Raw genomic sequence first — 22760 nt, 5'->3', positions numbered from 1 at the left:
AGCTAATGTAACCTCTGCGCAAAATTTCACTAAACAACCATTATAAAAGTACCTGCGCGCGCGCGCGTGTGTGTGTGTTTGTGTGAACCTTACAGCTAACTTTATCGTGAGGGGGAAAAAAAGCTAATAGCCTTTACTGTGTGAAGCTTGTATTGTTGCAGGTGTGACTTGTGTCGGCTTTTCTGGATATCTACACGTGTTGTCCATACAGTCATTTCATGATCCAGATGTGTGTATGGCTGACTGAAACAAAGAGTCAGACTGAGATGAATTTACTGTAGTTTTAGACACAGATGTTAATGCACCAAAGCAAATATAACACATTTTGTTGTCTTTACTGTTATATCATAATAAATCACATGTTAATAAGATGTCAAGTTTATGTGAATTTTATGTTTTATGCTTGTTCACTGAAGTTTAACTGACAGTGAATAATAATTTTTTTTAATTATCATGGTTTTTCATAACTTGTAAGGTAATTACGGATCAGAAATGTAAAATATGGTTTTGAAATTATACGCTAAATTAAAGTGGTGAATTAACATAAAATGTGTATCCTTGTTCTTTTTTTTTATCCTGTTATGTGCTCCCTCATCTTGACTGCGTTCATTACAGCACCCAGTCTCTAATATTCCCTCTGCTTTTCGTTCCCTCTGTGTCGCATATGGATTCTTCCTGCGTGCAGCCGAGCCCCTGTCAGCCGTGGTCTCGGATGAGAGGCAGGAACAGCGCGGGCTGGTACAGGTAGCTCCAGAGGGAGACCAGGACCTGCTCACCTGTGGCCAGTGTCAGATGAACTTCCCTTTGGGAGACATCCTTATTTTCATTGAGCACAAAAGGAAGCAGTGCAATGGCACTTTGTGCATGGACAAAGTAGTGGATAAGCCCCCCTCGCCCTCGCACGGTAAGCTGAGGAGAGCCTCCAAACCCGTGGAGGTGGGCGTCCAGGTCACGCCGGAGGACGATGACTGCTTATCGACGTCTTCTCGAGGAATCTGTCCCAAACAGGAAAACATTACAGGTAACCTCATCCCATTTGAGTTGTCTTTTAAATATAGAAGGGCTGTGCGTGTATCTGTGTGAGGAACATTTTGTGGTGGAGCCGAGCTGTTGTGTGAGCCACATATCGTAGACACATGTCCTTTCTCGGTGGGGTGTCTCGTTCGTAGCTCTGGAGACGAATCAGAGTGCTGAATATTTAAAAGCTGTGGGGCAGGAAGGGGAAGGGGGTATATTCAATCAAACCTCAGAGTGAGAAGCCATTACGAAGACCAAAAGAGGAACCGGCATTACTTCATAGAGTACAAAGATAAAAAAAAAAAAAAAAACTTTTAAAATCTGATTTATTATCTCAAGATCTCAGCTGCTTGGAATCAAGGATCTCTTTCAGATGGACTCTGTGAGATTTGGATAATTAAGCTCAGATTCGAACCATAGATCACACATTCCCACCACCGACTGCATGCTTCGGGTTAAGCACATTTGCACTTTGTGTTTCAAATCCTCTGGTAACTTGTCATTCACTCTCCATGGCAATCAAATGAGACCCAAAGTGGCAGACTGTGACTTAAAAGTTACAGATTTGTTAAAGTAGAGTGCAAAGGGTGTGTTCTTTATGGCACGACGGACTGCTCATCTCTACTGGGAGGAGAAAAATAAAAGGGATTGAGAGGGGGAGATTTTGGCACTGGAGGGGCGGCTCGAGGAGTCCTTGCTGTGAGAGAAGAGGCCATCCCCCTTGGTGTGTGTCCACAGGCTCATGGGAAATGCCTCTCTGTGCTGCACAGCCTTTCTCATGTGGTCCCGACAGATGTATCTTGATTTCGTTGTGGGTTCTTGCACAGCCACATCTTATCCTTATAAATGCACGCCTGCACATTTTCACTTTCTGTCAAAAAAGGAAAGGAAATGGAAGGCCGTTCGGGTATTTTGGTTTGTCAGGAAACAGTAACACCATGCTAATTATTTGTTTTAGTTTTGTGGATGTGCGTTTTAATTAGCGGTTGGCTTTATGCACTATATAAAACACGGAAAATACAGTCATAAAAAAGATAGTCCCCAATTTCCACTGTAAACAGCTTAAAATAAAGGCAACCCTGGAATCTTAGAGCAGCGTAAGTCTAATCTTGCTTAAGCTGAGCGCTAAGTGAAATGAACTGCTTTAAGTTGTCGGCGTGTTATAATGTGTCCATGAGTGTTTTTTGCTGGTGGGGCGATTTAGAGTGGCTGTTTTTTAAATGTAGAAAATGTGAGAGTGAGACTTTCCAGCCTGTTTTTCTGGCTTGGCTTTATGTTTGGCCATTCTCTGGTCTGCCTCAAAGATCAGGTTCCAGGAAGCGTCTGGGTCCGGTTAGCCCCATCAACAGTCATTTGGACTTGACCCTTTGCTCTGGGCTAATTATCGTCTGCTGAGTTCAAGTATCAAGTTGTTTTCCAACAGTTCCCTCTTGCATAGTTTGAGAAGCCTCCTAGTTTGTGTGCATATAAATGTTTACAATAATCTGCTGTGGATTGTGCTATAGTACATTTAAATTTGATCAGATATGGAGGCTGAATGGGGTCATTTGTGTCTGCTTGCCCTCTTTGTTTTAAGCATGTTGATGCAGTTTCAGCACAAATTATACAAACTTAATGCGAGTCTGCTATCGCGCACGTCTCTTGTTTCTGTCAGCCACTAAACTGGGTTATTAAACTCATTTACATCATAATGTATCAGGGTTCAGCTGATAGCGTTGGGTCACTGGTATTATGTGTGCTTGTTATTATTATGATTTTTTTTAAACAATTTTGTGGAAAGGTCCATAACAGCTTCTCAGCATGTTACTGCATCTGCTGCTATGGCAGGTCAGACAGGGAAGAGATATTAATTAGCCATATTATAGACGATTTCAGACATAACATATTCAAGGCTAGTTGTGACTGCAGCTTACCATGAATGTATAAACCAGAATAATTTGAGTGTGTGTGTGTGTGCCTGGGTTAGAGGTGCTTTAGAACATCACAAAATTGCAGAAGGAAAGCTGGTAGTTCAATGCTTTTAAGAAAAACATTTTTATAAAATTTTCATCATTATATATATATATATATATATATATATATATATAGTTATTCTATATTTTTTAAGCGAAATTTTTTAATCCTGTTTTCTACAATTTTGTATATATTATTTTATTATTTTTTATACAATATTTTATTGTTACATTTATTTATTTTTCTTTTGTCATATTTTTATTTTATATATTAATTGTTATTATTTATTGCATCTATTTTTAAAGATGGATCATTAGACTATATTTCAGACGACCAAATAAGGAGATTGGTATGTGTGATGTAACAACTCCATTTCCATATAGAGCTGCTCAGTGTGAGAAAAGGCAGTACCTGTCACAGAGAAATGGATTTGCTGTGTGAGCATATAAAGTGGCAATGCACACGTGTGTGTGTGATTGTGTATTACCCCAGATATAGCACAATGTATCCTTGTGAGTAGGCCTTACTAGGGAGAACTGAGACCCTCTCCTCTCCCATGCAGTGATTTGATACAGTCATAATGTATTTATTTAATTTTTAATCCTTAAATGAGATTTTGCATCCTTTCAGTTCTTGAAAATGGCAAAAAATAGACAGGTTGACACAAAAGTGTCTTGTTGAATTAATGCTCTTCCCAGAGCTTTGAATCTGCTCTGTAGATATAATCGGCATCGTGTCCTTTGATGCACAATATAAGATGTCTGATGAAATGTAAAAATTATGCAGAGTAACATCCTATGATCTTCTGTTTCGCAACGCCTTGTCCAAAAACATATCGATGGAACAGATTGAATTCGCTTTGGCTCACGATATGGGGCCATTTGGAGCTCTGAACTTTTTTTTTTTGTCAAGCGCTTTTCAAGACTCTGTCTTTCGCTATGGCAGCCCTTCAGAAATTATGACTGCTCTCCAATAAATCGGCAGATTAGATCGGACTAACACTGCCGCCATGCAGAACGGACCTCAATACAGATAATTGTTTTTTAAATGGCCTTTGCTGGGTGGGTTTTTAATGCCTCTAACTCTCCCGCTCGCTTGCCCGTTTTGTCACTCTCTCCCTCTCTGCTATGCATATGGCTGTAGCAGTCAATGTAAATCAGGGGCATCCAATTAATATTGAATCAATTACACTGTGTGCGATTGTCTGGCATGTGAGCCGCCTGCAATTTTCTGTGCCAAAATGTGACCCAAATGAGTGGCTTAACAAAGACCCCAGCAATTTAAGCTTTTTTTTCCTTATTGTTTTTTTTTCTTCCTCCTCTTTTTTTCAATCACATATTATCTGGAGCTTGACGATATGTCATGATCATAATTATCATCAAAGCGCCTTTCTGGATTTCAGCTGTGAGGGAGCGAGTGTGCTGACACTGATCGTTTTTTAAGAGGACTTCTGAGGAGCAGCGTTAGCTGACGTTCGGTCATAAGTGAGAGCCAGTTGTTTTTATTTTCCGAACCGCCCCTTGAAGTGTGTGTGTCTTTGACAGATGTAACAGACTTTCTTTAGAGGCACATGTGAAAAATATGCATGTATACAGAGGATGCTTAGTGTCACAAGATCATTTTATCTGTGCAGATGTGTGTGTTTGCTGTCATGGCTTAATATGGGGCGACACCCAAACCTTGTTTGTCCTTTTTTTTTCAAGAAATCAAGAAAATGAATTATCGGGAAGTGACAGAGACATGTCTTACCCGAGCGGCGATGGTGCCCTGGAAGTGGGTCTTTATGAATATGTATTCAAATTGTAGGGGTGGAGGCATTCTCCTCTAATTTTCCAAACCTTTTTATTTCCCTTCACCGGCAGGATTTCTTCATACACAAGACTGGTCGTCCCTTTCAAAGAAAACCGTGCTGTTGTATGCCCATTTGTGTTTGTATCTAGTCCTTTCATATGTGTACCATCTCCTGTCTGATCTTAGAAAAAATAGCAGTACCAAATGTGTGTGTGAGAGGTGTGCAGAGCTTTTCCAGAGGGAAGAGGTGTAATAATAGCACAGAATGATGTTTAATTCTCTTGGAGCTGTTTTGCTGCATGTGGAGATGTGTCTCGCAGCATCCCTCGCAGAAACATTGTGATATTCTGCATCCTCGGGCTTGATTTGCATGATACAGTCGGCTCGGTGCTGTGGGGGTGGATGGCTTCCTTTCATTCGCCATTCTCATCTAATGGGCTACATGGCTACGGTTGGGAATTTTGTGTTGCACGGGAAAAAACAAGAATCCATTTTTATGTTATTTGTGCAATAGTTATTTGTATTCAGTTGAAATTGAGAGTGAAAAATGTATATTTGAAGGCTTTAAACCTTAAAAATCACACCGTTTTACCTGTTTTTTGCACCAAAGCGGGCATACAAGGAAACAAAGGTATTTAGCAGCCAGACGGGCACTGCCTGGCACTGTGCCACCCGCTCCGTCTTAGTTCTCCCACCCCCGCACCCCTTCATACGCTCTTAGCACCCAATGATGCTCTCACCCCCCCCATCCCTCCCTCCTGCAGACAATGGCATCGCCTCCTCCATCACAAGAAGAGAAATATCCAGCTCTCTCCTTTCTGTCTGTCCTCATCTCCATAATGCCACCTGATCACGCCGTCTTTCTGGGACTACCTCGAGCGATCGCTTTGTCTTTCCGCCGGATGGAAGGTGAAAAATAAAAGCAATGCAAAAACGCTCAGTATCAGTATCTCAGGTCCGTGAGAAGTGTGATTATGCCTCTGCGGAGAGATTTTGTGATCGTTTTACTGATATTCAAGCTCCCTTCTGGTCTGATCTCCAAATTTTATTTGTGCCAACATGTGTGCGTGTTTTGTATGTGGGTGGACGCGCACAGACCCACTGGGTCCTGTCGTATTGCAGCTCTCAGTTTGTGTCAGATGTTTCAGAGGAACGTGTCCATAAAAATGTTTATGTACTACAAAGCATATTTATAAATCTCGGCGGATTACAGACAGCTTCTATAAACACAGATAGGAATGGTGGAGAGTTGCTAGGCCGTGTGTATGTGTGTGTGACGGCAAGAGGCCTGTGCATTTGTTTGTGGTTTTCTGCAGCCGTGAGGTGTGCGTGTGTGTGTGTGAGTTGGCACTAGTACTGCAGGACATCCCTCAGCAGCCAATGCCAAAGAGAATTTGGCACAGAGCATGGCTGGAGGCATCGGGTGGGCTTCAGGAGGGGTGTCCTCCACTACTCTGTTTACCTTTTACACACACACACACAAACACACACACACACACGCTGTCAGACACATGCGATGGTCTCATCAATGCTTCAGAGCTAGGCTAGTTAATTTTTTCACTTCTGTCTTCTTTCTTCTTTCTCTATCCCTACTGATATTGTTGGGCAGACACAACCCCACTACGAGGTCACCTTGACCAGCTATGCCCCCGCGCCAGCCAGGTCGCTCAATACGATCAATTCATCTGGGCTCTAATGGTTACAGATGGCAGGACTTGAGTCTCTACAGACACCTTCAGCTCTCAGTGCTTTTTCTTTCTTCTCCCTTCCTGTCTGTTTTGCTGCTCCTTCTATCATTCTGTCTCTACTAATCTCTTAAGGGGGTCCGCTTCCCACCTGTTGGGAAGAAAAATCACAAATGAGATTACTTTAATATCTCAACAGTTGCTCCAAACAGTGCTGAGATTAAATTTGTATTTTTGCGGATATCTCAGATTTTTCTCCTCAGAAATACCTCAGAAGAGAGCTCAGGTTTTTTTTCAGATTTGTCAAGATATCTACGGAAATATCTCAGAAAAGGTTAACTTTGACTTACCTTTTCTACTAAAATTCTTTTATTTTTTTTTATTTTTTTACTTATCTATTAATTAGGTCAGTTTTTGTTGAAATATCTTTCATATCACTTAACTGTAACTACTTAAGGAAACTCATAGTTTTAGTAAAGTTCTTACCCATGTCTAAAAACTGATAAGATTTGCCTAGATTTGAAAAGTGTACAACCAAATCTCAGTATGAATAATCAAATTCTTCCAAGACTGACAAGTTTGATTTGATTTTAATTTATCCACATTCATTTCCTTGTTTATATGTAACCTTTCATCTCATTTGTGTCTATTATTATTTCTCCTCGAGTTTTTTTTTCTCCTAAAGCAAAACAAAGAATTTAAGAAATTTCTCCTAAAGCAAAACAGCTGGGGAAAGGTCAGTTTTGTTTCAGATGTTTTAAATAGTTACTTGAAACCATAAAGTCAACTGAACTATAAAAGAGCAACATTTTTGCTACAATCTTGTGCTTTTTCTCAGATTATTCTACTTAGGAATCTTAAAACCTTAGGAGTTTTAGAAGAGTTCTTATCAATATCTTGAACTGTGCTCAGAGTTGTCAATGTACCAAAGCTTACAATCAAATGAGATATTAAAATAAACTTGAACGTTTCCTATCAAATCCTTCCAGAACTGAATTATACAGACTTATCTAAACTATAATTTTAGATTTTACACATTAGTTTTGTGTCTATTTGTATGTATCCTACAGGATTTTAAATTAAACATCTGTTAAAAGCTTTTACCCCTCTTAAAGTTACTTAAAACTCAAAGCCACCTGAACTATAAAAGAGCAATCTCTAAGCAATGAAATTTTTTCTCAGGGAAGTGCCCTCAGAGTTCACACAGGTGAAGACAGGACGTTAGATACCCATTTCCTGATCCGGTTCTGTTAAAAAAACACCAGAGTATTAAGCAGGACAGGTTGTCTCTTGCAGGCTGTTGGATCTCCATCAAAACCTTTCACTTAGACTTTCACTTGAAGCCACTCCACACCCCTCACCCCTGTGAGGTCCTCAAGAGCGTGCGTGCCACAACTGGAGTTGCCATCCGTATCTCCCTCTCGGTGTTTGTGTGTGATTTGGGTGTTTGCCTGCTTTGCTCATGTTGGTATTGGGTGCCTGCCTAGTTTTAGTGGTTTGTAGTGTTTGTGTATGTGTGTGTACACGTAGTTGCGTGTGTGTATGTGGTTTTAGACTCTGCCGCTGAGACAGTATGCAGACGCATTGCGTGACGAGAGCTCCGATCTTTCAACGATTAATGATTAGACTAATTTTCTTTTATTGGAAGTTTTTTTTGCTTATTTCTGTCATATAGACACTATATGTTAAATTTATAAAAAATATAGTTTAACAAAAGATTGCATTACATACATTTATAAGGTTGGTTATGTTTATATGATTCTTTTTAGTGTGTTTGATATCTGTTCGCTGGGTTTTCAGATACTCGGTACAGTAAGCTCACTGTAGCTTTTTGTGTGTGTGTATGTACATATATGTTTGTATACTGTTTATAGATCCATATAAATGTTCAGAAATGTCCTGTTCTGTCAGTTCCAGTGGTGACTGGGCTCTGAATCCCTTCTTTACTGTGTTGGAGACCCATGTGGGTCACAACCCCTCACCTAGAGCAGGACGGCCTGTCATACTCTTTCCCCTCCTGCCTGCCAATAAGTTAATTGCTTTATTTTTAGATTTGAGTGGGATGAAGCCGCCCAGAGCCCAGCTGCAGCCCACACGCTCAACCTACCTGTGACCACAGGAGCTCTAATATTTGATTTGTGTACAGTTAGACACAGATATCAACCTCCACTTTCATTTCATTTAATTTCAAGACTCCAAATTATGCTTTTTTGTGTCGCTCCATGAGTGCTCACCTGAAAACTCCTTTTGCTTTTGTAATTGAAGAGAATTTTATATATTTCTCAGCGATATGGCATTTTAGAGTACAACATTTTTTTGGGTACTATGTATATACAACTAAAAGAAAATGATCAACCTTCAATTTCAATTAATAAAGACACCAAATCATCCCTTTTTTGTGTCTTTCATATTCTATGAGTGCTGAAAAGTTTTGATACAGTGTATTTGTATTTACTTACCTGTAGCCTTGATTTAATTTAATTTAATTGCTTTTATTGTAAATATTATCAGCACTGTAATTTGCATAACTAATGGAAAACAAATTATTATGTCTGCACTAAAGCTAGGTTTTTATTACCTCTGTTACAGCTCTATACCTCCTCAGACGTCTGCTACCACAAATATTGAACTGCTTTTCAAATGCTCATTTACTCAATAATCCGGCAATTGCCATAAAAGCATTTCCTCTTTATCTTTTATTAACCGATCTGTATGAAACCAAATAGAAGCAAATAAAGATTTTGAAGAGTCGAGTAAAGCTGAAAATCAGCTTGGTTAAGCAATCATTATTGTGCTGATTGGTCTCTAAGCTCACACCTAGACCCTCACTAGCCTGTCAGGCCCACGGGGTTCACGTACACACGTACACACGTACACACGTACACACACACACACACACACACACACACACACACACACACACACACACACACACACACACACACACACACACACACACACACACACAAACACACACACGCGCGCGCGCACACGCACACGCACACTCACACTCACACTCCTGTTAACAAATTTAAGGAAAATGGTGCAACATCTACTCGTAAAAACATGTGCTGGTGACACACACGCACACACAAACCGCTACTTCCTGACTGAATCTTACTGATAATTTGCTCAGGCTCATTTGAATTTTAAGCACTTCTTTAATCTTCAAAGCCTAAATTGCTTTATGAATATGCATGGTGTGGGCAGACTTTAGTTCATTACCTAGTTGTAAATTCTAATGACCATTAGGTCTTCTCAGTAATTGCCAATTGTTTTGCATTTTTGATTGGCCTATTACCATACGCATTCTGAACACATCAGCATGGCCTGTCAGACCTTCTGCAGGGAGCTTGTGTATGAGAAAGCATGCTTGTGTTTGTAAGTGTGTATGTGCATGCTTACACAGGGGAGAGGGTCATGTGGAGAAAAAAAAAAGAAGAAGAAAAGAAGCAAAGGTATAAATTGCTTCTGAGCATTGCTTTTTTTCATCCCGGATTTTGAACGAGAAATGGAGGTTGTAAATGAAAGCAACGTTTGTATGTGAAGATTGAAAGTTCACCGGGAGATTTGACATATTTAATTTACTTGATGACTCCGCACACCCTCATTAATGCACTTTGCATACAGCGGTGCACTTAATCACTGCTGATCAGACCCGGCTCAGCCCGCCGTTGTAACACGCTGCAGAGATAGCGGAGAGAGCCTCGTCTAACCGCTCAAATTACGCACACACTGACAATGATTCTGCCTTCTGCACATGACGATATTTGTACATTTTTTTCCTGCTCCAGACCCACCGTAAACCCCTTCCCAACAAGGAAGCAGATGTTGAACACCTCCTCCCCCCAAACACACACACATACTCTTGCTGGGATTCAAATGCTAGTGCCATTTCCTGAGAGTGATTTGTCTTACTAAGTGAGGCTCTCTGTTAACATGCTGAGGGAAATTAATTAAATCTTTCAGCACATTGCGTGTGTCCCTCCGCATGTGGACATGTGGCTGTAATGGTTCCAGATCTCAAACATGTTCATAGAGTCGGAACCCATATGGAAATGCACACGTAGTGACACACACACACACATCTCGCCATGTATCATTGTATGCATTTCCCAAAAGAGAGACTGTCATATGTAATTGAACCAGAAAGAGACTGAGAGTGGGCATGTGGACAAAAAATATCAATCAAATAAATTCATGCATGTATTATAATGAGCAATCAGATAGAGAGCTGAAATAAAAGAACAAGTTAAATTTGATGAAATTTAATTAAATAATAAAATAACATTTTAATAATGAAATAAGAATTAAATAATAAATTGATACTTCAATAATAATAATAATGATAAACTAAACAAACAAACAAACAAACAAACAAACAAAACCCCCAAAGGTAAATAGTTTTTTTTTTTTTTTTCATATTTTGCATATTGCTGTTTTTCTCTTTTCTCTCCTTGCCTGTTTTCACCAAAAGTGCTTTGAGGGAGCGCTGAAGCCTACATTGCGATGAAAAAGAATTCTTAATCAGGAAAAAAGTAAGTTGTGCACGGCTGCACGGTTCACTCCTCGGATGGACGCGCCGGTTCCAGGAGAGGAGGGGAGGACAGGGTTGGAGGGGGAGGAGAATAGACTCGGGCCGGTGGGACTCGGCAGGCACTGTTTCCTCCGGACTCCTTTAGCCCTACCCTGACTGTGAGCATGCTTCAAAGTTGTTAATATTCAGCTGGGAAACCGTATCCAGAACACAAATAAATTATTAAGTGCATGAACTTTTTAGGCAGTAAGATGAACTGATGGGGCACATCTGTGAGATCCAGGGTCTTTTTTTTTTATTTGTGTGTGTGTAGCGTGGTGTAGTATGGGTTTCTTTGCATGCATGCGTGTGTGTGTGTGCCTGTTTGTGTGCATGTGCAGAGTGGATCTGCCCTTTCCGACTTCCCAGCCTCTGGTCTCCGGCCAAGGGCATGCATAATTGATTGCACACGCGCTATCATTTTCTTGATGTAATTGCCTTAGTAAGATATGATGAAATCTAATGGATAATTTATCGTCTCAAAATGGGTAAAGAAAGAACGAAACGGCTGTGCATGTTTAGGGGAAAAGCGCTGGCTGTCCGTTTGACTCCATCCCAGGCGGCATGTCTGTTGTCTGTAATATGGGTTGATTAGTTCTCTTTTCTCCTTGATTAGCGGACTTAAGGAGTAAATTCTTTATCAATCTCTCCATCCTGAGGTCTTGCCTTCAGCCATCTGTGTCTAATTTCATCCTCAATTCAGCTTTAAGCTCTTTTCCCTCTTTGTCACCATCTCTTTGCACCTGTACAGCAGAGTGTATTGTCATCCTTTGGGAATTATGTTTGTTGTTTGATTGAGACGTATTGCTCTGGACTGCTTGCAGTCAGCTTATGTGATCTGTTGTGTGTCGCATGCATTCACTTGTGTGTGTGTGTAAGTGTGAGATGAGATCCTGGCAAAGGCTCTGGACTGTTTGTTTCACAGTGGGGGTTGTGAACCGTGTCTGTTTGTGCTCTGAACAGGAACCTATCCCTGATGGGTGCTGCTGTCTCTAGTCTGTTGCCTGAGCTCATACAACACACACACACACACACACACACACACACACACACACACACACACACACACACACACACACACACACACAGAGACACACACGCATGCATGCATAAACACACAGTGGGGCTTTACCTGTGTATTTGGACCATGCATGATATATAGACGACCTGCTCATGTTGTGGCTGCCTTAATCCCTGTATCAGCTGTCATCAGAAACAGAACGATCTGAGAAGTGGGAGGAGACATATTATAAACTTCATCAGAAAAGTGAGCACTATATGTTTACTCTAGAATAAAGTTGGGAACCAAGAGTTGCAAGCCAGAACTGTTTCCATTTTTTTTAATAAATACTTGACGTTCATGATATTCAAATCTGTTTACAGTTCTCACATGCATATTCTTCCATTGATGAAGATGGAATACTGTGCTAAAATAAATGTTTTTTTGTTGTAAATAGTTTTTTTATGCATTGCTATTCAGTGCAAGGCAAAGTCCAATTTCCTATCCTATGACTCCTATGTGCCAGTTCTTTTTATTGAAAACACTGCGCAACCAGTGACGTCTGATTTCCAAGCAAATGACACTTATGAGTCAGTTCTTTTTTTTAGTAAAAAAAAAAAAAAAAAAAAAAGGTGCTGCAGTTTCTAATTCAGTTTGACTTGTTTACTGATCTGCAAGTCTTCTATTTCAGTATGTCCAATTTCATAAACCATTCTTTGGCTCATGAGACCTAAGTCGTTGTAGTTTTTGGTTGTTCATAAGATAATGTAGCTAAAGATACACAAGATACCCTTTCTCCTGTGCCTTCTCTCCCTATCCCTCCCTTGTTCTTTTATACTTTTCCCTGTCTTGAGTTTCATTCTCTCCATTGCATGTCATTCCAGGGAAAATCCAGAAGCCGTATGAGTCTCGACACGTCTGAGGCTAATGCAAACCCTTCTTTTTATCTCTTCTCTCCCCTGCTGGATCTTCACACAACTCTCATTTTCGTTCCTAATTCTTCTTCTCGTCTCATTTTCCTCATTTCGATATTTCTCTGAATTAAAGTCAAACACAGTATCCACGTTAAAAATCTGCTATACAAAATCTAATTTAAACCTGGGAAGAAATGTTTTTGTATTTTGCAAATTCTAAAGTTATGATTTAAAATGTGAAGATTCTGCACTATTAACTATGCAGATTTGTCGTATTGATCATGTGATTCATTCAATCAGATGTTCTTACTTCTAATAGAACACAAAGATGCTTTTTGGATCATTCTGGAGAACGTAATCATCCTATTTGACATAAGCATGTGAGTTCATGCAGCTTGAGTCCTAAAACAAAAAAAAAATCTGAACTTCATGTTCATATTTAATTCTATGTTTTCACTCAAATTATCATATGATAATAAAAAATATTTTATTACATTACAAATATGCAAATAGAAGCATGTTCACTTTTTGGACTCCACTGTATGTGATAAAATGGTGGAAGGAATGGATCCAGGTCGCAGAGGGCCTGGTTAAGCACATCTGTTCCTGTGAGGGGGCATTGGAATGGGGCTGGCAGAGTCGAGGGGGCATCCACACAAAGACAAAATTGTCCAGTGGGCCCATTAGCCTCCTTGGGCTCAGTGTGGTCAAACTGGCTGAGCCAGAAAGGATGATAGATTGCTTTGTCAGAGTCCCAGGGTGAGCCCTGAACCTGAAGTACTTTGTTTATCTCCAACAAAAAGGGAAAGGCTTTAGAATAATCTACGTCTGTTTCTTTTTCGGAGAAAGAGCGAGCGGCGAGGGTTTGAGGGGGTGAGGGAGGTGCTGGATGAAGGGGGAGTGCTGGGGCCCTATGGTGGTTGTCCATTAACAGATGAACTTGGCCGAGGTCCAGCTGTTTGATGAGACAGTGTCATAGCCCGCACTCACTCTAGCCTTTACAATTCCTCTCACCCTACTCTCTCTCTCTCTCTTTCTTTCTCTCTCTCTCTCTCTCTCTCTCTCTCTCTCTCTCTCTCTCTCTCTCTCTCTCTCTCTCGTGAGTCGTGTTGTCTGCTTGTCTTTTTTCCTACCCCTCATTTTCAGTCTGCTTGTCTGCCTCTATTACTTGATTTCTCTTTCGCTCTCTTACACTGTACCTGCAGCCGATTCCTCAAATGCTTCCAGGTTCTTTTTCGCTAAAGGCGAAAACAATGCTACTTTTCTCTCCACCAGCTGCACCCCCTCCAGTGTCAGAACCAGTTTAGACCGGTTAGCTGGCCTTGTAGCCTGGGTTCCGTCATCATCTTCTTTAGCTTGGAGGACTTTTGAGAAAAAAAACAAAACACCAAAAGAAAACGAAAGCGCGATACTGATAATGCTCATGATCTGCGGGTCCCCGGTGGTGATTTAAATTAAAGAAGGAGTTCAAATTAACATGAAAAAGTGCTATTAGGTTGAGGAAAAACTCTTTGAGGAAATCAATGTGTTTGAGGGGTGATTTTGTTACCATTTAGTCCATTTAAGCTGAGCTCAGGGCATTAAATGGGACATGAAGGCCCTTTGTGTGTGTTTTGCTGGACAGGGTCAGATATCGAGTGAGCCATAGCAAGGGCATTTCCTTGGTGGAGTCTGTCACTGTCCGCCCAGCTGCGCTGTGACCGCCTGTCTGATCGCCACTTGCTAAGCAGCTCGCTGAACTCGGGACCCCTGATGTATGACCCACTTACCCTCGGCCAACAGAGGACAGCATCGATTCCTCCCTCCACTCTGAGGGATGGTCAGTGAACCCTGGGCCGGCACTGAACCAGCAGCAGTGATTCATCGGTTGGGACTGTGCTTAATACTGTGCTTAAAACTGTGCTGTGATAATTCAGTCCTGGAGTGATGTGAAACTTGGATAGATTGTTTGATTTAGACATAGGTCTGCAGGGTTCAACAGTCATTAAAACCTGTGAATATCAGGGAAATTTAGGCCTTTGAAAATGAAAAAAATATAGTAATTGTTGGGGTCCTCAAGATTTTTTTTGGAAAGAAATTAAAGGTTTGATTCAGAAAGGATACGTTAGATTGATCAAAAGTGACATTAAAGACATTTATAATGTTACAAAAGATTTCTATTTCAAATAAATTTTATTCATTTTTTAACTTTCTAATCAACAAAGAATACTGAAAAAAAACCCTCAAAAATATTAAGCAGCACAACTGTTTTTAAAATGTAATGTTTCATGAACACCAAATCAGTATATTATAATGATTTCTGTAGAACATTCTCAAAATGTACATTAATTCATCAAATTTACTTGCATACAAATGATTTGTTTTAGGTTTTTTAGAATGAGTATAGATTTCTTATATTGGCCTGTTATTGGCAACACCATGAAAATAATTATTGTCTAATTGGTATTGGCCCGAAATTCTATATTGGTGCAGTCCAAGTAATCATAAAAGCACCAACCTCCTGGACATTAAGTTTGCTGCTGTTGATTTGATAGAACAGATCTTAGTCTTTTTGATTTGTTTGATTTTGTTGAATTTCTGTTTGACTGCATCAGATCTAATCATTGGAACAAGCATTGATTTATTCAGTCGAATACAGTTTTTAATATTCTATACTAGAATGGTCTTGTGAAGGCAAGGGTAGACTGTTCCTTCTGGAGCAATGTATCATAAAAGCAATCCCTCTTATCTGAGGCACGGCCCACTTCCCCATCTCATGTGAGGTGTCGTATCAAAGGTGAGCTTGGACACAGGGAACAGAGGTCAGTACTGGTCTGCTCTGCAGTTAATCAGCCATGCCACACACACACACACACACACACACACACACACACACACACACACACACACACACACACACACACACACACACACACACACACACACACACACACACACAGCTGAAACAGTTATCCACTGGATCATACTGCTGGCCACCACCTGTCAATCACTGGCTGGGATCCGACATTATGCCTTTTTAAACTTTATTGTTTGAATCATAAATGAGGCTGTTATTTAGATTTTCACAGACCAAAAATATGTACATTTTTCTTTTATATAGCTTTATTTGTGTGAATATGTACATTCTGCTATGCTCCTCTTAGTATTCAGTATGTCACCAAATGTTTACGACACAGTCACAGTTATGTTTATGCATTTAACCAGCACCAGTTTTAGTTGAATGATTTCCTGGTGAGTTTTATTTTTCCTCAAATATGTGTTCGCCGGAGGGCAGTCACATTTATTTGTATGTGAGTGAGTGTGTGTGGCTGACCTGAATAGTCAGTCTAGAAGTTTTCTCCAAGTACTCTTTAGGGAACTGGCTGTGTAAATCTCCAGCTCTTCCCTTGAATTCATGGGGATAGACCAGAAAATATGTGTCTCCAGTCAAATGTTAGCTGTGTGTGTCTGTGTGTGTGTTATACACCTTTCTGACTACCAGTGTGTCTGTTATTAAAAGCAATAACTTTCTCAAAAATGAAACTGTATCATCATTTACTCACCCTCTTATCATTCCAAAACTGCTAACGATTTAAAGATGAAACACAAAAAAGAAGACATTTTGAAAGATGTTCCAACTGTTTTTGTCCATATAATGAAGGAAAAAGGGGTCCAAAACAACACTAGATCCCATTGACTTTCATTGTATGAACAAAAAAGATATTTTTTTGTGTTCCATAGAAGAAAAAAAGTCATACAATTTGGAATTACAGGTGAGTAAACAATGACCAGCAAACGAACTTATCTATGTACATTTTCGAGATTTGTTTTGGTGGCAGATTCACAGGTCACGGTGTGTGTGCTACATGAGACGGCTGGTATTTCAGAGTGTGTTCAATTTGGCACTCATGTATGTGTGTGGAAGAATGGACTGTGGTACATGTAACCTGATTGGGGTCAGAGATCTGAACCCCAGATGTAACCACAGGCCAGATACAGCTGGGCCTGTGCTAGACTTACAGGACATAGAGAGACCAGAGCGGTATGTATAGGAGGAGAGGCTCAACATAGACAACATGGAATTCATTACACCTTGCCCACCGTAGCTGGCTTGGATTTCTAAGGATATATGTGATCCGGCTATGTGTGTATTAAATAGCACAGAGCAAACTCGATACTATTTCTCACAACTTTGGCCAGCAGGCTATTTCTGTATATACACAATATCACACACAATGTACAAGAAACTGCAAAAATGTGTTTTATGTGATATTAGCATTACACTCACTACACAAACAGGAATTTTTAAAAACAAAATCCCACTACACCAACTGAAAAATAAACTCCTCTACTTCCTCCTCTTTTCAACCGTCACTTTCCCTTCACACTTCACTTGCTCACTTTAAAACCCTGTGAGTGATGTTTTAAGGTGTCATAGATGATGCATTTGACCTCAATTTGGTAGAATTTATTGCTAGATGTCCAATAATGCATTGCAACAAGCTCTTTGGAAAAAATAAACTCAAGATCATGCAAGATTAATTGATTACTAATAGACATATTTTTTTAAATTTTATTTTTGTATAGATGTTTTTGTATTCATTAATGAAATAGTTCAGTGTAATTGATTAAATATTGATTTTCATTTTCATGGCTACTCAAAATTGACCCCCTCCCAAACTATGTATCAAATTAGATAATAACAATGATGATGATAATAATAATAATAATAATAATAAACAAATTATTGTAAAATATTCTTTATATTGTGGAATAATGTAAAATAAAAAAGTATTTGAGAAATACAATATTATATTAGGCTATAGTAAAATTATTATTATTATGATAGTACAAAATGACTATACTAATATTTATAGCTGTCATAATTTCTTAATTTCCAAATGGTAAACCACTTAACTTTTTTAAATGTGGGAAAAAAATAAATAAATAAATAAAATAAAATATAGTGGAAAGTTTCTCTTTTGTTGACAACAGCTAGTTTATAAGTGTTTCTCATTGCAAGTTGGGAAGATGACAAGAAATAGCAATATCCAAACATCAAACTCTGTTGAAGGAGAGGTTTTATGATATTTAGAATGCTGGCTTAGAAGACAGCTGCAGTATTTTGTGATAATATTATTTTTAAGGAAAGCATAGGGTACCGGGATGCCGAAGCAACACAGGTGAAGTGAGTGAAACCTTTAAACCGCTCGTCCCTTCAACTGCTTCTGTTCACATCAATAGAGAGAGAACAAGGTAATGGGTTTGCTGGTGTTGGAGTTTGATGTATGGATTATGTTTACCGTGGCATATTTTGTTTGTGTGCGGGGGCTGTAAGATTGGGCTGTTTGATGAATGGACATGCCCTCCAGATCCACATCAGCACCTGCGCACCCTTCCTTTCCCTCCATCCTGAACACAGCAGTCAAAACTGCCCCCTCACACCCCTGGTGCACCTCCATTTATGGGGTTATAATTGGCTTGAATTAAAAAAAAAGTGCAGAGACAAAGAGGCTGCATCTTTTTTTTCTTCTTCATAATTGTGTTTATATAACCCATTTCTGATGTTTACTGTCCGTGCCATGAAAGGATATAGTTATGTTTATCTTGAATACAGGTTCACCCACTGTTAGATGTTTCTGTTAAGTTATGCAAACGTGAAGTCTTTCTGCTTACAGGGGCCAGAGTATCTGTGATGTTTGCTTTTGGGCTGTGTGAAGTCTTGTTAAAGTGCTTTTTATTAACAGTTTGCCTAGACAAGAGCTCTTTGGCACTGAGGCATAGAGTGAGAGTGAAAAAACGGAGAGAGAGCAGTTTTCCACAGCTATTACTCCTGCAGAAGGACCATCAAAAGCCACATCAGTGCCCTTAATGGGGCCCAGTCCACAACTGATAGCTTCAATGTGTCCAACAAAACTATAATCCTGAATACTAAAATATCCAGACAGCTTTATGTGTGTAATTCATTAGGTATAGAACATGGAATAAATAGAGAAATTAATCTGTGCAGCTGTAAAATGTGGGGTTTTAAAAGAATTGTTCACCCGAAAAGGAAAATTTCTTAAGTGGTTCCAAACCTGTATGAATTTCAGCTGTAGAAAACTTAAGATACATTTTTGAAGAACATTCTGAAAAGTAAATAAGGATCGGGGCTGTTGAGTTGAAAAAAAGGGTGCAAAAACTCCATACAAGTAGTTGTAATAACAGTAGAATAAAATTTAAAAGTTAGTTGAATTAAGAAAAATGTTTTATTTATAAATAAATAAATAAAAAACATATTTCTTTAAAGTATTCATTTTTATGTATTTATTCTTTTAATCTATTTAAATTAAATGTAAATAAAGTAGGATTAGGAATAAAAGATTACAATTAAATGAAAGAAAACATTTTATTTCTGTGCTCATATGTGCATGTATATTTTGTGTATATCCAGAGCTCTGAGAAAACGCAACACATTTTGTTTGTGCACACTTGGAGATTAAAGCTCATCTGATTCTGATTCTAAAATCTTCTGATCCATTCGGCCGCTGTGATTAGTGAGCCAGTTAGCTGATTCTCATTTTCAGACAAAAACAACTTAAAATTCGGTCTGTTTGTCTTTTGAGTCAGATCTCAATTAAATGCTTCATTCAGTTCCCTAAACCATTTAAATGACCTGTTCACAAATGATCAAACAGGTTTTGTGAATTGGATTAGCCAATTTATTGAACAGAGGAAAAATGATCAGTGAAACTATCACCAAAGAAGAGCTAGTGAATCATAACTTCTGTTCATCACACATCTTTTGTAGATTACATTGAAAGAGTCGCACAACCAAGTGTATGATGCTCTTGCGTCTTTTTAAAAGCTTGACAGCTTCAGTCCCCATTCACTTTCATTGTATTAAAAAACAGAGCAGCCAGTACATTTTTCAGAAAAATTCTCTGTCAGTGCTCCACAGTAGAAAGAAAGTCACACCGGTTTGAAACAACATGAGAGTGAGCGAATAATGATGTAATTTTTATTTTCGACTGATCTATTCCTTTAATTCCAAAATGTGGCCGAGTTTTTGGCGAGTGCAGCGCAGGCTTTGTGGTTTGCATGAGAGCAGAGGCCGGTGGCACTCTGTGTGGGGTGGAGAGGTGAGTGTGTGAGTTTGATCTGCTCCATTGTCTTCCCTCTTCACACAGTGCTCTCCAGTGAGAAGTAATCAATAGCAGCAGTGGCTGACTCTCTGCCTTTGTCTGCGTCTCTCTGCAGCTACTGAGAGACAGTTTTGACATCTTGGCATGCCGCGGGCAAACTCTTACCCTCTCTCTCTTTTGCGTACACACATACACACACACATCATGCCAGCCTGGCTGCTCTTTGTTCAATGTTGTACTGTTCTGCCTTTCCGGCACACACAGAGCTTGTGTAGGAGTGTATCTCTGTCTCTCTCTCCCTCTCTCTCTTTTTTTTTAAACATTCCATTTTTATAACTCTGCGCTGTTAAACGCATTACACTGATTCCATAAGCCGTGCTGTTCTGCTCTGGAGAGCTGATGCTGTGAACTCTGACCTCTGCCAGACTTTATAGCCTTTTAACGAAAAGTTGTTAATGCCTTTGATAAGTTGTGGGTCGGCTGCATGTGCGAGGGAGCGAGCGTGGACGGGCCGTGGGGGAGGAGACTGTGTGTGACCTCACTGCTGGAGTTGAGGTTGTATCAATAGCCAGCGAGTTACTGGCTCTTCAGTTATTTTTAACTGTACAGTAGGCCTAGTTCTTGTGCCGGACGGGGGGAGCTGTACTGTAAAAAACACAGTTTTACTCTTCTATGGTGAGACCTGTGAGATTGACATCCTCGTGAATACAGTCCTCATGCATCTGTTTTCTTTTTGACCATTTGCACCTGGTGTTTGTTTGTGTTGTGGATGAGTGTGGCTGCAGCACAGAAGCTTTTTATTGTCTTTGAAGGCAGACTGTAAAAAATAAAATTATTTAGAAAATGAGAATGAAATGTTGGTAGTGTGGTAATGTAATAAATAGTTTTCCCAAAACTATGCATGTTAATGTGTATGATAATAATACTATTAATAATAATAATAATTATTAGTTTGATTGCTTAACTAATAAACCCATATTAAGTGAATTATAATAACTTAGATAGCTTATTAATATTCAGGACAAAAATCTATATCTATCGACTGTTGAATGGTAATAATGAATATATTTAGCAAAATTGCTTTGGATAAACATGTCTGCAAAAATCTATAATTGTAAATTTTTAACTTCTCTACCAACTCTGTTTAAATGTGCAGAAATATAAATATGCTTTTCTATGTAATATGTATTTTAATATTATATTTGAGCCCTCAGTTCAACTCAGTTTCATTAACTAGCATGTAATTTGAATTTTAGACTTAAGTCAAGATGACATTTTAGATAAAACCAGTCTCTAAATGTCTGTAGCTGGATATATATATATATATATATATAACATTTTTCGACACTTTTTATTTTATTTTATTTCATTTTTGGCCATGTGCAGCAACCTTTTCCTCTCTTTCTCTCTTGTTTTGTCTGTGTTTTTCTTTCATAGTCCTTGTGACCAGTCACAGATGTCTGTTTCTGCTTGACCAGACAGTGCTGTGCGAGACCTGTTTACAGCAGAGAGCAGTATTCTCAGGTGACCCCTCTGCCCTGCAGACTAAAGGACTGTGTAACACTCTTCATATGTCTTACTCGCCCTTGTACTTTATTTATTTATATTTTACACAGAAATGAACAAAAGAGGTTTACTCTCCGCCACTGAGCGTTCACAGGCCTCAGCGGAGGTGAGCGTGTCACAGGAAGAGAGAGTAAACTGTAAGAGCAGTCCGCTGGGGTGAGCTCTCAATTCAGCTGGCGGTCAATAAACCGTTCCATGTCCCCGCTGACCTTGAATGGAGTGACCCCAGCATCCCTCACACAGATCTGACCAGCGGGCCAAACTGCGCTGGACGCGGACAGAGCCCAGGCCGCTGCAAACAGGAACACACATAGAGCTGTTATAGACTAAAGGGCGAGCACAGTTCAGGATTGATTTTCTGTGGGTATTTGTGTGCGTTTGTAAGTGCGTGTGTGTTTATTTTAAAGCGGGGACCGGAGTATTTTCCTGGCCACAGGAGTCGCCACGTCTCTGCACAGATGCCCCGCTGTTTATCGGCTCTGCACTGTATGCATAATTTAAATGGAGGCCTTAGCCGCACAAATTAGAGATGGGCTTCTGTTATCATTCATAATTCTCATCTGATAACCACTAATAACAGCCCTCTCCCTCCTCCGACGATGCTTGCTGCATAATGGACCTAACAGCTTTAACCAAATTACCTCCAATACGTATATGCCACAAGGCTAATAAAGCCAAATAAATGTATCACAGGCCGGGTAGCCCAGTGCCTCCTAATGCACATAAATCCACGCTGGCTGGCTCTCATTACCCTGTGTGTGTAGCGGAGGCTAAATCCTGTCTCTATCATGTCCTCCTCCCCCAGTGACCACTAGCTGCCAAGTCAGAGAGGCGAGCTGCCAGTAATCAGCGCACGTTTCCCCTCGTTCGTCAGCGTGTGCAGAGCGGCCCGCCGCTGTCATGGCCTAGTCCGAAAAGCGATGCTCTTGGTGGCGATGAGGGAGGTTGTTTTTCCACCACTGTGCTTCCTGTACAAGAGTAACACTCACTTCTGATGTGCTATATATAAGCTAGACTGTGAGATTTGTCTGGGAGAGAATTGCAGTATAAAAAGAGTAGCATTAATTAGCGATATCTCACTTGAAAATCTGTTGACAGCCTTGTCAATGGATAATAAAGAGATTTATAGCTGGTGCTGCTCACCAAATGTACTAC

The 22760-nt window shown here is 39.8% G+C and overlaps 1 protein-coding gene across 4 annotated transcripts in view; it reads left to right on the top strand.

Moving 5' to 3' along the window:
* The window catches only part of LOC132157069 (B-cell lymphoma/leukemia 11A-like), a 53340-nt gene that overhangs the window by 4242 nt on the left and 26338 nt on the right, over positions 1-22760 (top strand). For 2 of the 4 annotated variants that reach the window (XM_059566222.1, XM_059566221.1), the window contains exons 2-3: positions 686-1021; positions 21477-21563. In XM_059566222.1, the coding sequence (XP_059422205.1) occupies positions 686-1021; positions 21477-21563 (423 nt within the window). The remainder of the gene's footprint in view (positions 1-685; positions 1022-21476; positions 21564-22760) is intronic. The other 2 variants (XM_059566224.1, XM_059566223.1) reach the window with 1 other exon arrangement.

The sequence above is a fragment of the Carassius carassius genome, chromosome 14 (genome assembly GCF_963082965.1).
Source record: "Carassius carassius chromosome 14, fCarCar2.1, whole genome shotgun sequence".
Lineage (NCBI taxonomy): Eukaryota > Metazoa > Chordata > Actinopteri > Cypriniformes > Cyprinidae > Carassius > Carassius carassius.
Note: the sequence above shows the minus strand (reverse complement) of the source record. Positions and strands in the feature narration are given on the sequence as shown.